Here is a 17198-nt window from a genome sequence, read left to right as displayed (position 1 = left end):
CTCGTTTTCATGTCTCGTGAACTGGGGGCGGGGGGAAGGGTAAAGAATCATTTAACCAGCTGCGCATTCCGACGTGCGTTTTGTTGCCTGTGTTCGTCAACACAACTCAATCTGAGCCAGCACCGCGGATGCTCTTTACACGGCCCTCTGGTAGATGCATTCACTTCTGTGCACGTGCACAAGTTATAATTCACGTATACTGCTATGATGGTTCTTCTTGGTTCTTCTTGGTTCTTCCGGTAAAGTCACGTAGAAGGGAAGTAATAAAATAATTTCGGCTACAACGCAAGCAGCTGAAGACGGCTGCTTGCGTTGTAGCCGAAACGTCGTGAGAATTATTTTATTGTGTTTTATTTTTATTATTTTATTACTTCCCTTCTACGTGACTTTACCGAAAGAACCAAGTAGATGAATCCCTGCAGTCACGAAAGCTTTAAATCGAAAAAATGCTATGATGGTGTTATCGAAATTGCCTCAAAGGTAAATACGCATATCAACTACGGCAGATCAATGCCACATTTCGAATGTAATGTTCTAACTTTTAAATAGGTATCATATTTTGAGTCCCAAGTGTCGTTTTTTAGTCATATTGTATTATATTCACATATCTCTATTCGTGGACCCAATACATGATTTTTTTGAGTGCTGCACTGCACGTAAGAAATATATTTGTATTAGTATTATTTGTGTCTGGTGGCATGGGCATGGCAAGCAACAATGGGAAAACGAATTTGTCTTTATCTTCATTGCAATTGCATAATACAAAGAATGAAAATTGCTGTAAGTTAAGTTTTACTCGCCGATGGGAAGTGGCGATGACTGGTTCACATTTCACTCACCACGAATGATAAATGCAACTGAGGTCACGGGGTTTATCGTGCAGTGAAATCACATTTGCAACCACTGCTCACCAATCTCAGAAAGCGATTGCAAGACACATCAAACGCCTTATCAATGTGTGTCATGCACCGCATTTTTGGTTTTTAGGAGTCTTATAAACCGCTGACTTGTAAAAGAAGTTTTAAAAAAGTCAAGCGCCTCGCGGTCATATTTCTACCGTATCTACGAGCCTCGCTGCCAGTCCATGTGCGTGCAAAATCAAAAGTGAACCCCGTGACCTCGCCGTGAGGTCATAGGTCAAGGAGGGTAACGACCCGCGTCTCCCATCTCACCCCGAGCGCACCTGCCCTTTGAGAGCGTACGTATCTTGGGTGGCCATTGAGATGGACGAGATGTCCGCTGCACGCGTTTATCTTGAGCGATTCCGTGCCGCCGACGTGTGTGTCCGATAATGCGGTGACTTGTCACGGCGACAGTTCGAGGGAGCAGTGGGGTGCCTGTGCCACGCCGCAGCCCGATCAGGCCCACACTCGCAGGCGCGGCGGTGTCGCTGACTTACTCGACTGCTCCGCCAATTCTTGCGCTCATTTAGAACCGCCCGGAAGCCGCTCCAGGTGGCTCAGTTGACCGGGGCTCAGGTCAAAGCACTAAGGCGACACTGCTGAGACTCAGATTCTGAGTTTTTTTATGTTATTTTATTTGGCGTCAGTCCTGTGGGCAATGATTGTGCGCAACTTATTATGGGGGGAAAAAATGGTTGTGCGTGCACTTTAAACCGACGCAAGGGAGCATGATTTGATGATGAACACAAACAGTCGAGGGTACCATTGAGTGCATGATTAAGGAGGCCGATTAAAAAAAGAATGCAGAGTAGTCGTGTAATGTATTTTCTGTAGCTGTTCCCCATCAGAGCAAAGTATTTCTGCTGGCTGCGGGGTTTTCTAAACAGGAGCTCAGATGCTTTGGCCTGTGACTAATGTAATAAGCAATACAATTCAATACAATTTGGATCTAGACAGCAGCTAACTAGGAGTGCATCTCAAGATGGCGTACAAATAAGCGGGACGTGCACATCGACTTGGTAAAGATATCTTTTTTTTTTTACAGAATCATTTTGGAGGGCAATTGCTCACGAATGGGGTGGGCTGGGTGCATAGCACACAGGAAAAGAGATGACTCGAGACATTCCACAGGGAAATTCACTCAAAAGCAGAGAAGATACCCGGAACCTGTGCCTGAGCAGGAGATGAAGCCTCTGCAGTGAGGATGGTCAGGAGAAAGATGTTAACTACCTCGCCTGGTATACAGAAGGTCGTGGGTTTAATCCCGACAATGACGCCTGTATAGTTGGAGTAGTGTGCATGTCTCGCTCCCCGTGATCGAGTGGATTTTTTTTTCTCTGTGGCTTCTGTTTTTTCCCTCCACATTTAGAAACATGCTTTGAGGGCATTTGGCTGCTATATATTTCCACATGATGAGACACTTAATTGAGATGCCATTTCTGGTCAGGTCGCTTCTGAAAATGAGCTGGATAGCTCTGTGGGCCTTACCTGGTAAAATAAAAAAAAATAGTTTTAAAGAAGGCAGAGTTCGGTCCACAATCTCTCAGAAAAAACAAATAGTTAACAAGCCTAAAACACAGTGTGAAAGTAAACTGTAGAATAGTAAAGGAATATGAATACTTGGGCATCTGAAGATGCGGTACAGAGCTACCATATAAACATTAACACTGCACGCAACGCGTTTGCATGAATTTAGATGCATTACAACTGATATAAGAAACGAAACAACTGAAAACACCAACGCAACACATACCCCTCATCAGCCGTGTAAACACCGCAGCCACAGGCTGAGCTGTAATGTGAGCAGTTGGAAATAGCAACCATGGGTAGAAGAAAGATTCGGAAAAAATATACAAAAAGTATTGTTAGTGAATGGTTACGTGTTATCTTAACCCGAGATTAATTTCTCACTGAACGAACAAACTAGGTGCACTACTAGTAGCCACAGCCATAGCAAGAGGAAAACTAGATGTGGTGACATATTTTCCAGTTAGCCGACCCCAAACGAAGTAAGATGATTTCAGTAACAACAACAATAATAATAATAACGACGATTTCCCTAGTGCCATAACATGGCAAGCCATCACAAGGGCGCTTAACAAACGACAAAGAGCGTTCAAGATCCGTCATTCGTCTATCGCTGTGAGACAGAAAAGGTGGAATGAGGGCAGGAGCGACTCAGCAGTACTTCCACAGCAACGACTGCGTCTTCTTCTTTTTAAATCCTTTATATTAAGTTCACTTGCTTGCGCGCTTACGACCGTGCAAATCTTTCGGTCGTTTTTTAACCCACTTCCCGTCATCCAATCGAGCTGACATTTTGCACACAGACTCGTTGTCCGTGACAATTTATTTTCGTGAAAACAATTTTTCCAAAATTTTCCACTTTTTAGGAGAAAAAAAAGTTTCACTAACACAATCATATATTTTTCCTAAACACAGAAAATTTTTCAAGAAAACAACAAAAATGTACAATATAAACAATCATACAAAAACTGAAAAACCTTATAATCCTTATATACGACTTTCCTTATATTTAATTTAAAATACCAATGTGATAAAAATGAAACTCTTACTCAAGAAAAACAGAAATGAATAATAAAATAAAACCGATGCCACGCATATCAAGGATTTATAGTGAAAAACTTTGTTTTTACGGGTTAATTTTTTTCAAGATGCACCGTCGACCGGCACCGCAACGGCAGCGTGGACGGCGGGGGCACGATGCTGTGCGTGGAGCGAGGGAGGGGAGGCCGGCAGGGAGACTCGGGGAGGCTGCTGCTCATCCGGCGTGACCGCGACTACGGTGAGAATTCTTCAGCGGCCACGCGCCCCCACGGAGGCCAGCCGCGCCCACGGTCGCGTACGGTGCAAAAGAAGTCCAACATGCACACTCGCACGCGGGCGCACGTACAATTTGGCAACGTACACGCACGTCGCATGCAAAGACACCACATAGATGGAGCCCTCAACACTGTTGGGGCGAAGTGCTGTTAGCGAGTGAGCTATGAAGGCCCAGGACCAGTTTAGATATTCGTCACCGATGTTGGCCGTGAGCAGGAATTGAACTCGGGTCACTGGGTTTGTAACGCCATGTAACTCACTACTACACCTCTACACTTACACACAGCCTTATACATATGCTGCAATTCCATGCAATTACACAACGCACGGTCATGAATCGATTCTAGAACAAATATTGGTTTGGGCATTGGGGGTCACAGCCATCCCACTGGAGAGTAGTGCCCCTCATCTTCTTGGTTCTTTCGGTAAAGTCACGTAGAAGGAAAATAATAAAATAATAAAAATAAAACATAATAAAATAATTCTCACGACGTTTCGGGCACAACGCAAGTAGCGTCTGACGCTGTCTTCTCGACAGACCTGTTTCTTCACCTGAGGACGGCTACTTACGTTGTGGCCGAAACGTCGTGAAAATTATTTTATTATGTTTTATTTTTATTATTTTATTATTTCCCTTCTACGTGACTTTACCGAAAGAACCAAGAAGATGAATCCCTGCAGTCACAAAAGTTTTAAATCGAAATTTAGTGCCCCTCACTTGCGCAAGTGCCCCCTCACCCGGTCTCCAACTAAAGCAGTGCATCACATGCCACCACTACCTTGTCCGCATCTCTGCTAAAATTAGGCCACGAGTTCAATTTAAGCCCAGGGTCAAACATAGTCCATCATCATCATCATCACAGACATCCCTCTGTGATTGATAAAAATGTTCACTTCTTGTTACATCGGTAGTGGCCGTGCTTCGGGCACACGCGTCCACTCCGTCCGCGAGTGTGCACCGTGTACCACCCGTGTACCACCCGTGTACACGGTGCACACTTAGCACAAGGGCTAACCCCCCCGCCCCGCTCCAGTGCGCACGTGTAACTTTTATGTGCAGATGTCGGCTTCAAAATAAAAAGCTGTATCGCTGGGTCACGATAACCCTTGTTTTTTGTAGGCATCTCAAAACTTTCCGCCGCCCGCCGTGTTTGTCGAAGGCTCGCGTTGTGTCGCCGAGCCGGCGAGCGGCTGACGGGAAGCGATCGAGCACATTTTGATTCTAACACGGGAGTTGGGTAATGCTCCACGCGGATGGTAACGCGATCTCACTTGGTAAAATTCCATACGCTATCGGTGACCAATACAGTTACTGTGAACATAGAGGACAAAGAATTAGACCTGTTATACAACTGCCTTTTTTTGGTAGCATTAGCCGTCCAGTATTGAATCACGTCACGGTCCGATCTGGATTTTTGAGTCGGCAAGCGAATTTACAACCACGGTCAAAGGTTTTTTCACAGTCCGCGCAATAACATTTTCACGTGCAGTGTTCCTATTAAAATGTCACTAACTTTTTTTTTATATAATGGGGTTAACAATTTAATATTGTTTCCAGAAATGAAAAAAATACTTAAGGAGTAACTTTATACCCACACTGCGCACTATGGCGCACACGAGGCTGCAACACTGTTGCATTATTATACTTCAGTCTGCCACTCCTCACCAGGCTCAGTAGCAATTGTACAATCTTGATTTGAAGCTTTCGTGACTGCAGGAATCCATACTCTTTGGTTCTTTCGGTCAAGTCACGTAGAAAGAAAATAAATTAAATAATAGAATACGACGTTTCGATTGCAACACAAGCAATAGTCATCAGGTAGAAAACAAACCTTAGTGAACTTAAAAATATAATGCAATGCAACACAGAGGGGCAGCTAACACAACAGTCAGCACCTTTCCCTGGTTGATTACGTTCTTCCAAAGATTCCAAAGATTGCTAAATTTGAGAGAGAGACAAAACACAGACACGGACACACACAGACAGACACACAAGCAGAGAGAGACAACACAGAGACACAGAGAAAGACACAATAACATAGATGCATAGTGTGTTTCTATGTTGTCTCTCTCTGCTTATGTGTCTGTCTGTGTGTCCCCGTGTCTGTGTTTTGTCTCTCTCTCAAATTGTGCAATCTTTGGAAGAACGTAGGTAAGGTGCTGACTGTTGTGTTAGCCGACTCTCTGTGTTGTATTGCATTGTATTTCTAAGTTGACGAGGTTTGTTTTTACCTAATGACGATTGCTTGTGTAGCAATCGAAACGTCATATTCTATTATTTAATTTATTTTCTTTCTACGTGACTTTACTGAAAGAACCAAAAAGTATATTCTCCATCAGCACAGCCAGTCCAGGTACTGAGACAGCCTGACAGCCTGTGACACAAGACACCAGAGGTGTGGACTCGAGTCATGTGACTTGGACTCGAGTCAGACTCGAGTCATGAATTTGATGACTTGCGACTCGACTTGGACTTGCATAACAATGACTTTGTCCCACCTCTGCAAGACACCATGCCACTGTCGACCGATAAAACAGTTCCAACTCGGAAATGTGCTTGTGAAACAAAGTGCATATTAAATATTAAATAAGCCCTCGCTTGGCATTTTCACGACGGGCACTGGAGCGCCACTTTGTTTTCGCAACGAATAAAATAACGTGAAACAAAAAAGGTTGTTGTTTTTTCGAAATTAATTTGTTAATTTCGAAAAATTAACAAATTAATTAGTTTTTTCGAAATTAAAAGTTTTCAAATTCAAAGTTCCATCTCAACAACTTATATGTAACGTGGAGCAAGAAAAACATATGAAACAGAACATGGCTATTTGTTGGCTTGGAGACATCAAAGAATCCTTTGACATGTTGAGCACATGCAGGGAGGGCACCGTGTTTCCAGGACTGTTGCCAAAAACGAACCGCTCCAAGTAAATAGGTAAATATTCCCTGAAACAATACGCGGCCTTTCTTGTAAACAAGCTGTGGTGGATGTAACGTAAATCGATTCGCCTTGTATACAAATCATGCCTTGGAGAAGGCCAAAAAATAAAGCAACGCTCGGGCGAGCAGAACCCGGCCCTGCGAGCAAACTCGAATTTGCCGATGGAAATAAAAACAGGTTGTAGGTGAAATATGATGAACGTGAACGAGATGTCATTCTGAAAAGGAGAAAAAAAAGTCAAGTGAAATGGAACAAATGCATTGGAGAATTTTGCGATAAATGAAATAGCTCATTATATCGGTTTGACGCCACCCTGCTGCTTATATTTAAGACCGAGATCATGAGGAGAGCCTCACCATTCTTGCCCGATGAAGTTGGATGTAATTACCAGCGAAACGTCGTACTACTCAAATTTTAAATGATGTTGATTCTCTCTTCAACACACCGGTGGGCTAAAGAAGTGAATAATGTTTTTCCTTTGTAAACCGGACACATTTTTTACTGTTTGGCCGTGTCGGGTGGTGGAGGGTTACGACACATTTACAAATAACGCGATCTGACCCAAAACCCGATATAATGAATAATATTGGTCGCTAAAAGCCTACGTGTTAAACAAATGCAATAACTGTCGTCTGGGATACGGATATACCATTAAACTGCACGCTGTGCAGCTGAGTGCTGCTGGGATCCCATCCATGCATTGAGACTGTGTTGCCATAGCGAGCATCCCGTGGCATTGAGCCCGGTCAGTCAATTTATGGGCATGTTGGGAATATCTTTTACGGAGTAAAACAAATTAGCGATTGAAACGCAGCAAAAACTGCAATGAAAATGAAAGTGTGCATTTAAACGGAGGTAGACACACAAAAAATATACATACCGTCAAAGTGGCTTGGGAGGTGTTTTGCCCGTACACAATGGCACTTGTTTGATGCTGATGATGATGGCGATTAGCAGGCATGAGTTGATGGCAACAGAAGCACACTTGACAAGTTATCTTTATTACTAAATATATGTGCAAACTGCATCCTATTCCACACTGGGAGCCGGATAACAATGCATCTGCTGCGGAATCTCATGAATCGTGCCGATTCATAATTCCAGGTTATCATCATCATCATCAGCCACGATGAATGCCTCCCAAAGCCGCTACCACCTCTCACTGCTCTGAGATCTAACTCAGGCTACTTGTATTGTGCTGTTATTACTCAGATTGTAAATCCTGTGGCTCTCCAACACACCGGTTAGTGCTGTACTAGTGACGAATTGGCCACGTTCTGTTTACGTGACAACCCTTACTCGTTGGCCGTGTCGGGTGTTGGCGGGTTTTAACGACACATTTATATATTCACGCAATCTAACCCCAAAAAAAACCTCTATTATGGTCATTACCATGTTGCGTGTACTGTGTCGGTGGCTCGTGCAGCCCTCATGTGACATTGGCGTCGTGTGTGTTCCTCTGCATCTCTCGTCAGTTTAATTCCAAGCGTAGGCCTCTCCACGCCGCTTCATTACTCGCCTGCTATGTGCGGGTGGCAATGGGGTCAGGCATCATTGTGAAGTCGCGATGGCTTTGGGGGGGGGGGGGGGGTAACAGAGGAGAGGAAAGATCACTCCCCCATATCATTCATTGGTAGGCTATGAATGTAATCGTTGTAGAATTTCAATTCATGTCCGCTAATTGCCTTCCTCTACCCCACAGTTATTCGTTAGCGTTTGTTTGACGTAAATAACGATTAGAATAGCAATGAACTATACGGAATTGTGTCCAATCCACGACATGCTGAAGGCCTCTCCATGTCGTGTTGGGGTGACCAGAGAATCATCTTCTTGGTTCTTTCGGTAAAGTCACGTAGAAGGGAAATAATAAAACATAAAACATAATAAAATAATTCTCACGACGTTTCGGCCACAACGCAAGCAGCCGTCCTCAGGTGAAGAACAGGTATGTCGGGGAGACAGAGTCTGAATGAACCAGCATTTAAAATCTTTACTATTGCCCTATCACCTGAGGAGCAAGCACGCCCCATTACGAGTCACAAATAGAAATGTTGCTTCTTTAGTGGTGGTGTATCATCCTCCAGAAAAAAAAATTTGTATTTTTATTTGAATTCCGGTCTAACTTACTTCATTATCCAGCCGAATTGTCGCTCGCTCGCTTGCTTGCTTCCTCAAGAACGAACTCGTCCCCCCCCCCTCCCCCCCTTGTCGACCATCGCCTGCGTGTGGCAGAGTCGGAGCCTCCCGTGTTCCACTACAGGCCGGAGCACCCGAGCCCCCTAGTGGGGGGCCACGTCTACCGGGGGTGTCAGTCTCGCCGGCTGCAGGGCCTCTACATCTTCGGTGACCACAGCGGGTGAGTTGCGCCGGGCCGAGTCCTATACAACAGAGGTCGCAACCGGGTACCCGATACCCGTACCCTACCCGACACCCGGCTACCCGTACCCGGCCGGGTACGGGTACCCGTTTGCGACCCTGGTGCGGCCGGGTACGGGTACGGGTAGGCCGTGAGTCACTGGTGAGTAACCGTTTGTCACTCATTTCCCAACGTCTTGTCTCTTCTCACAATTCAAGTTCCTAGAATCAACCCACCCGCGCCTGCAACATGGCTTCATCCCAGAGGTCGCAATCAGGTACCCGATACCCGTTCCATACCCGTACATGGCCGGGTACGGGTAGGGTACGGGTGCGGCCGGTTACGGGTAAGGAATCAAAACCCGTTTTCGACCTCTGCTATACAACCCCCTGTTGCATCGACACGGCAGGGCTCTCCCCGGCTCCCATTTGAACCTCACAGAGTGGACAATTAATAGACTGCCGAGTTAGCATCAAGCGGGAAAAGCGAACGGGAGAGCTTTTACCGGGGTGCTTCAAATAAATGTTAACACGGATATGGGACTGTCGTTTTTAATGGAAAAAGAACGGATAATACACTGTAACGTGTTACCAAAAGTACGTTCATCGCTTCAAAAAGTCAAAGAGTCTCCACTTGTTCGCCAGCATCGTCAACACGTGCCTGGAATCTTCTCCAGGTGGTCCACAGAGCCCGGAGGCACATTTCTTGTCGTATTGTTACAAATTCTCACAAGTGTTTTTAAAAAGAAAATGTGAAGCATCCTGTACTTTGAAATGTGTAAAAGCTGCAGCCGTGTAATGTATTGCTCTCACCACTGCTGTGTGTATGTGTGTTGAACTTCTTTCACATCGTACACAGCCAACCGTGCTAATCAGAGGTTGGGGGGGGAAGGACAACAAACTAAACACAACACGCAGTTCTAAAGAAAAAGAAATCAGTGCTGACAAATTGTACACGGAGTTGGTTGGTCGTCAACTCAATAGTTAATTTTGATGTCGAACTCGATCCATCATCCCTTAGGTCGATAAAATAGATACCATTATGTGGTACATCAACAGTAGTTGTCGTATAATGTGCCCTTGAGGATTCAAATGTGAAATGTGCCCCACATTTGTAAGTGCCCTAACCCGTGTTATTTTGAATGGAAAAAACACTTTTTATACCATAACAATAATCATCCAATCACAACCGGGCAAGGAAACCTGTTAAAATGCACGTCACATATATTTCAATTATTGGAAAAGGGGCCGTCCATAAATGACGTCACGCACCTAGGGAGGGCGTCAGACATTTGTGACGATGTGTGACGAAGGGGGGGGAGGGGTTGAGAAATGTGACGTCACATCAAAATGCGCAACGTTCTACCTAATTAAATAGATTTTTCGATAAATGTTTTCTCCCACACCATCAGAGTGCAGCGGCACATTAAATACGCACTTCAATGACAATAGTTTAAAGCGATTTGAAGCATGTTTTATATTTGGGGGGGGAGAGCAGAGCTTTGTGACGTCATATTTTAGGGGGGGGGGGGTCTGACTTTTTGTGACGCCGTGTGACGAGGGGGGGGGGGGGCAAAAATTGTAAAAAAATCGCGTGACGTCATTTATGGACGGCCCCAAAGATCCATTTCATTCAATATGAATGCAAAACTTACCTTGAGATTTTTATTCATGAGTCATAGCATTCATGGCAACCCGGGCCTCCCTGAACCAACCCACAACACTAACCAGACTGGTGAAGTATGGTCAAACAGCTCTTATGACCTACAAGACGTGGAGAGGTATTTGTCAAGCAGTGCATTTACAAAGGGGCTATCATTATACAACCATACATATCGAAATATATAGTGGATTATTTTACTAATAAAACACGCCTAGCGGCCTTTAAAGAAGCATCTAACCCTACATGAAACACCAACCACTCTTGAGCTTTAACCAACAATATCCCAGGTCTGAAAGTGGGGGGGAGGGTGGGGGGGCACCCACCGCTCCACCTACCCCCTCCCCCCGCCATCTCCAACGAGCACGGTCGGCAATGCACGGTGCAAAAGAAGTTAATCGCACGCCTCCTCGCTGAGATTAAGAATGGCCCAAACCAGAGCTGCAGAACTCCCAAGCAGAAATTCAATTTAAATTCTATAATGTGGCGACTGCCCAAGCCTCGGCGTGCTGAGGTTAGGTGTGGGAACCTGATTTGAATGTGGACTGCGTGGAAAGCCGTCGATAATTTGATTGGCTGAATTGATCGAGGCCAAAACCGGTGCCTTGGCCAGGACCCAATCGACTCATTTTCAACAACATTGGGGAATTTCTATTCAATACCAAAAGGCAAGCCGTGACTTATAGGCGGCACACGTTACATTAGGGCTCATTGTTTACAGACATTCTTTTTGAAAACAGATCATTGCTTCGTTCAAATGTGTAACATTACTCGACGGTCAGGGGACGCGGGGGGGGGGTTGTGAAAGTAGTGAGCGCACTGCTCTGTGAATGTGGTCAACCGAGTTTGATTGCCAGCCACCGCTAACGTGAATAGCGACTAATAACAGAACTACCTCTGGAGATCGACAAAGTAACTATACATGTATACACCTCCGTTTAGCAAGGTTGGCTATGTACGGTGCGAAAGAAGTTCAACATGCACCCAATACAACAGACCTGACTATCAAATTAAGACCTGAGCAACACATGAACGAAATATAATCTGAATAATTATTATTTTTAAATCACCTTCAAAGCACGTTGCATTTCCCTGCCCTAAACGACGGGGCTCGCTCGATACGAACCACCGGCGATCGAAATGGGCGAACGCCCTAATTGAAATGTTCAATTGGCCCGCCAGAAGACATTCATTAAGAGCTCAAACGGCGTGACTTGTGCGCGTGCCCCGACTAGCGCGTGAAAATCGGGCCGTGCTAAAACGCGTTCCCCGCCGTTAGCTGCGTGCGCTTCGATGATCCGTCGCCGTGCACCGTCGCGCAAGTGACGTCCGACCGTCTGTGACGATGTTCGTGGCCCAGCGAACCGATCCGAGCTTCGGCTTCCCGCGGGCTTCGCGCACGTTAGCCCCTTTTCCGCTCGGCTGGTGAAATTAATCGAGCGAAGGGAATTTATACTCGGCCGAAATAAAAAAATAAAAACGTGCCGAGTTTCTTTTTTTGCGGCGTAAATTCACTCCGAAGCGAGTTCAAGAGGTTAGGGTTCTTGCATGTTGTGTAAACACAAGTCGAATGCATATTTGTTTACATGTATCAATACACGTATATTTTAGCTACACATGTATGTGTATATAAAGTATTTAGATTTTGTATACTTGTATGCATGAGATCGCATCCATTAATGTAATAAAAACCACCTCAATATTTATATCCATAAAACAAGAATTTAGAACTCTGCCAATTCACTAATGGGTGAACGCTTTCCAATTCTCTACAGGTCATGTGGTGGGTTGCTTTGCCATACTTGGACACGATTCTAAAACTCACAACCCATGCACAAATGTATGTGTCGTAGAGTATTCCCTCAATATTCGCGAGCGATACTTTCCGGAGATGCTCTTGAATAGATAATTTTGCGGATAGTGATATTGGCTTATGAATTAATTACCTTAAAGAATGAAATGATCTCATCACTTTATCTCATTACTTTCCTTCTCTATCTCTCTCAATGCAGTCCTGTAGAGTTCCAGATGCGATTCGCGAATGGCCCAAATTGCGGATAGCAAGTTAGTGACTAGCGAGGGAATACTGTAAGAATATATTGTTTTAATGTACCGTACTTTCATTTGTAATGGGTTCACATAACCCATTGCAGCTACTAGGGGTGCTACTATTCACCACAATGTAAAAAAAAGAGGCCCCCTTGAAGACGATCATGACCCTAAATTGGAAAAATTCAATCAGTCATTTAGCCCCTGGCAAGTGCATAACGAGTCACGCCCCCACCCCCCCCCCCCTTTCCTCTCCCCCAGAGATGCAATTCGGGGTCACGACTTGATTTAACCACTCATTTATTGCAATTTTACCATTTCGTGTGCATTGCGTGGAAAAACAAATTATGTTTTGTTCGGAGGGTTTTTTTTTCCCGCGCCATATTTTGGCAGCAGGCCGGCGCAGTTAGTAACACTCCTGTCTCAGAGCAAGAAGGGCCTAGGTTCGATTCCTGGGTTGTGTGTGGAGTTTGTATGCTCTGCTCCCGTTCCTTTAGTAGCTTAAACAAAAAAAATTAACCCGTAAAAACAAAGTTTTTCACTATAAATCCTTTATATGCGTGGCGGCTAGAGTCCTCTCGTCCTCTGGCTTGAGATGGCTGCCACCTATGGGTCAGATGATTGCATTGCACCATTAAGCAATTGGTAATTAAATATAATATTTTTGTCCTAAAAAGTGTAAAATTGTGAAAAAAATTTTCACGAACATTAATTGTCACGCACAACGAGTCTGTGTGGAAAATGTCAGCTCGATTAGATCACGGGAAGTGGGTTAAAAAACGACCGAAAGATTTGCCCGGTCGTAAGCGCGCAAGCAAGTGAACTTAATATAAAGGATTTAAAAATGACATGCAATGTGACTGCTATTGGCCAGACATCCAGGTGGCCTGCAAATTACTCTTTTGGGATTGCAAGTAAAATTACTCTTTACGGAAAACTCGGCAGGACCCTTTTTAAAAATGTTGAGGCTCAATGAGGTCTTCCTGGGTAAAAAAAGCAGTAGTAATAATTTTTATAAAATTATAGTAAATCAGTCCTCACATGCATGATTTAATGCATCTATCGTGTACCTAAGAATCAATTTCAATCAATGAATTTTTGCATACCTATTGCGTAGGTGTATTTAGGTACATTACACATCTGTACTTATACAATACGTATGCCTAAAATACATCATACATATATGAGAAATAAATCATGCGTTGTTTGTGCCACGTTCGTAATATCTATTATACGTCTATGCGTATTCCGTTTGCATTACTGCAGTACGTGTAATCCAATACATATTGTCATTATATAATATCTTGACATATGTCGGTTTGTGTGTGTGCATGCTGTATATTTACGCGACTCAAATTTCAGTGGTATCTTATTCTATCCAGTGGCCCAGCGATACTGATTGATTGTACTGCTGTTCCATTCTTACATTCTAATTTAATTTCTACTGAAGCCATCATTCCCAATCTTCTCTAAACGTTTCCAAACAGTCTTCATTTAACATCAGGTATTTGCAGGAAAGCGGGCAAGGCAAACAGAGAGATTTCATATCTCAGTGGATGTTATGGACAGGTACAAAACACAGCTCTGCCAGCAGTCCACCCTATTAATATGGACTCAAAACATTGGCATTTAAAAAAAATCCTGTATTTATTAAGTCAAAATAATATGTATTTTCAGACTATACAAACCATATATACCATCCCTACAGGATCTGTGCATATATCTTCATTGGCATACCGAGGGATGGTGTGTCCAGCACTTACACCCAACCGCCTTTGATAACCGGGGTTGAAGTGGGTATCAAAATACAACATATAAGATTGAGTCGACCTAGGGGAACACTCAGAATAGGTTCCGATGGCGCTTTTCCACAAATGCCTCTATCCACGGCCAGAGACAGAGATTCAGAGAGACGTGTTTGGTAAGTGCAGTGCACCAACCACCGCCGTCAACCACCACACTCATGCACAAAAACACAGAGACGCATGCGCCCCACGTGTGCGACTGTTTGTGACCTTTGTAATCAATGCCCTGCCTAAGAGACGGAGCGTGGGTGTTGCACTCGTTTTGGCAACTGTTGACCACTGCGATGGACAATGTAGTAATTGGGAAAACGATGCCTTTCTGAATAATACAAAAGCACATTGCTACATCATAGCCGCATTTATTCGGTGGCTCGATTCGCCGATAAACAATACATTTATTCTCGGGCTTTAACGACGGACTGATGTTTTATTTATATTCTTGGGGACAGTCTGACTCGAATCGTAACAAGCAAAGTAATGCGCAATTAGTGGTGGAGTACAATTTGAATATGCCCCATTCTTCAAACTCTTTGGCAGAAGTATTCCCTGCGGGCTGTTTATCCAATTCATCATGAAGAATAGTAATGTGCTGACTGGTGACCACCGTGCAGTTTTGGTTCAATAATGATAAGGGACCGTTGGAAAATGCTCCTTTCCTAAAAGTATAACCCGAGGTGTTTCTTTACTTATTAATTTTCAACCGTATCCAATATTTGACCACGGCTCATTAAACTGAGGCCCATTCGTCTTATTCATGGAGAGGCCTTAGCATGGACACAACAAACTTTTGCTACAGACCCACTTTCCATTCTTACATGAATACAATTACATAAACCTTTAACACTTGACAGTGTAGAAAATGTGTACATCCTGAAATTCGGTGGCCATGAGTCTTATGATAAATATATACGTCATGCTTTCATCTCATACCGTATATAGGCAGTTCTGAGTGAATGAGGAAGTGGTTGAGTGAGGTACATTAATTATATTTATGTTCTATAAGGGCCAGAAAGCTTAAACTTGGCCTCGCCTGGTATGCAGGAGGTCATGGGTTCGATCCCGACCCTGGCGTTTGTATGTTTGGAGTTTGCATGTCTCTCTGTCCGTGGTCGCGTGGATTTTTCTCAGGGTTCTCCGGTTTTTCCCTACACATTTAGATTATTCGGCTGCTATACATTTCCACGTGATAAGCCACTTCGTTGAGCTGTCATTTGTGACCAGGTCGCTTCTGAAAAAAAGATATTTAGCTCCGTGGGCCTCACCTGGTAAAATAAAACAATTACACAGTTCACCAAACACCTACATCAGGACCCACCTAAAACACAGTTTGCAACTCAGTTCAGGCTTTCTTGGCCAAAATACTGTTACGTACATGACAATCCTCCGCTGGATGAGGGCCTCACCCACACTGGATTGGCAGTGGCCATACATCACCATGCTGGTCAACGCAGGTTCGTGAAGGTCGGGGAGCGCACATAACAATCGTGGATATTGCAGCACTGAAGGAATATTCTAGTCTTAACATTTGTATTACAGGTGCAGCACCAAACTTAGTCCTTACAATCGGTATCATGGCAATGGCGCAACCTCACTTTTCAAAAGACCCACACTGGATTTTAGCAAAATGAAGTCAACCGCCATCGTATTTTGACAGACAGTTAAGACGAACACGTCATTACCCACCTTCCCTTTGTCCACGACTGGCACGGATATATTCCCGATCCTCTTGCAGATGAGGGGAGCGTGTCACGCCGCTGTTTGGTGGAGATACGTCACCGTATTTGCACACTAATGCACGCCTCTGCTTGGTAATGGGATGCTCTTGAAAAGCTGCCACCCCAATGCATCACTGGGCGCCTCTCGCACTGCGGGGAGTAAAAGCGAAGCGCGTATCGACGTTTGCCTGCGATCCCGACGCTGTGGAAGTTAATCCTCTTGCTTGCGTTGAGCTGTGAGGGGCAGGAAAAGCCCATCACAGCTCCGGTCTCGGGACCTATTTGCATTTTAATGGAAAACCCTCGTTCATTGAAACATTCCATAGAGTTGTGTATGACCGCTCATAGTGGGCCCCCCTCATGACCAATTCATCCACCATGCGCCCAATCCCAAAAGCCAAGCATGGTCGAGCCTGGATAACGCTTTGACCATATACAAGCGTCGTAGGCTGCGGTACGACGTTGTGGGCAGCGGAGGGCAGTGTTGTACTTTACTCCTATGTTGCTGTTTTGCTCCTCACTTTTAAAAGCCCATACCCACCAGTGTGGTGAAGTTTGGACGTTTGACCCACACGACCCGCAGTGGATTGACAAAAGGGCTGTACATGTATAGAGCTAATCTATTTACTGCCCCGCGAATTATCCCAATTCAGGCTCGCAATTCCATTCAAGAATAATATATATATATATTATCACTGTGATGAAGGTAGTGGCCATGTGAACCTTTTAACCACAATTTATAGGATTCTAAAAACGTAATAAATCATAATTCGCAAGCCCTTTGTCATTTCCCTGATGGATGAGGGCCTTTCCCTCCATGGCGTCTGTCACTGTGGTTGATTGACCATACCTCACCGCCCTGGTCAATGCGGGTTGGTGAAGGGAGGGAGACTCAGGAATAGTTCAGATATCACTCACCGCTCACGTTAG

General features: G+C 44.5%; 1 protein-coding gene across 2 annotated transcripts in view; it reads left to right on the top strand.

The window, feature by feature from the left end:
* HHIP (hedgehog interacting protein) overlaps positions 1–17198 on the top strand; it is a 154062-nt gene that overhangs the window by 90028 nt on the left and 46836 nt on the right. For both annotated transcript variants that reach the window (XM_078600888.1, XM_078600887.1), the window contains exons 9-10: positions 3578–3708; positions 8917–9040. In XM_078600888.1, coding sequence (XP_078457014.1) covers positions 3578–3708; positions 8917–9040 — 255 coding nt within the window. The remainder of the gene's footprint in view (positions 1–3577; positions 3709–8916; positions 9041–17198) is intronic.

This window comes from Lampetra planeri, chromosome 15 (assembly GCF_965212315.1).
Source record: "Lampetra planeri chromosome 15, kcLamPlan1.2.h2, whole genome shotgun sequence".
In the NCBI taxonomy this organism is placed as follows: domain Eukaryota; kingdom Metazoa; phylum Chordata; class Hyperoartia; order Petromyzontiformes; family Petromyzontidae; genus Lampetra; species Lampetra planeri.
Note: the sequence above shows the minus strand (reverse complement) of the source record. Positions and strands in the feature narration are given on the sequence as shown.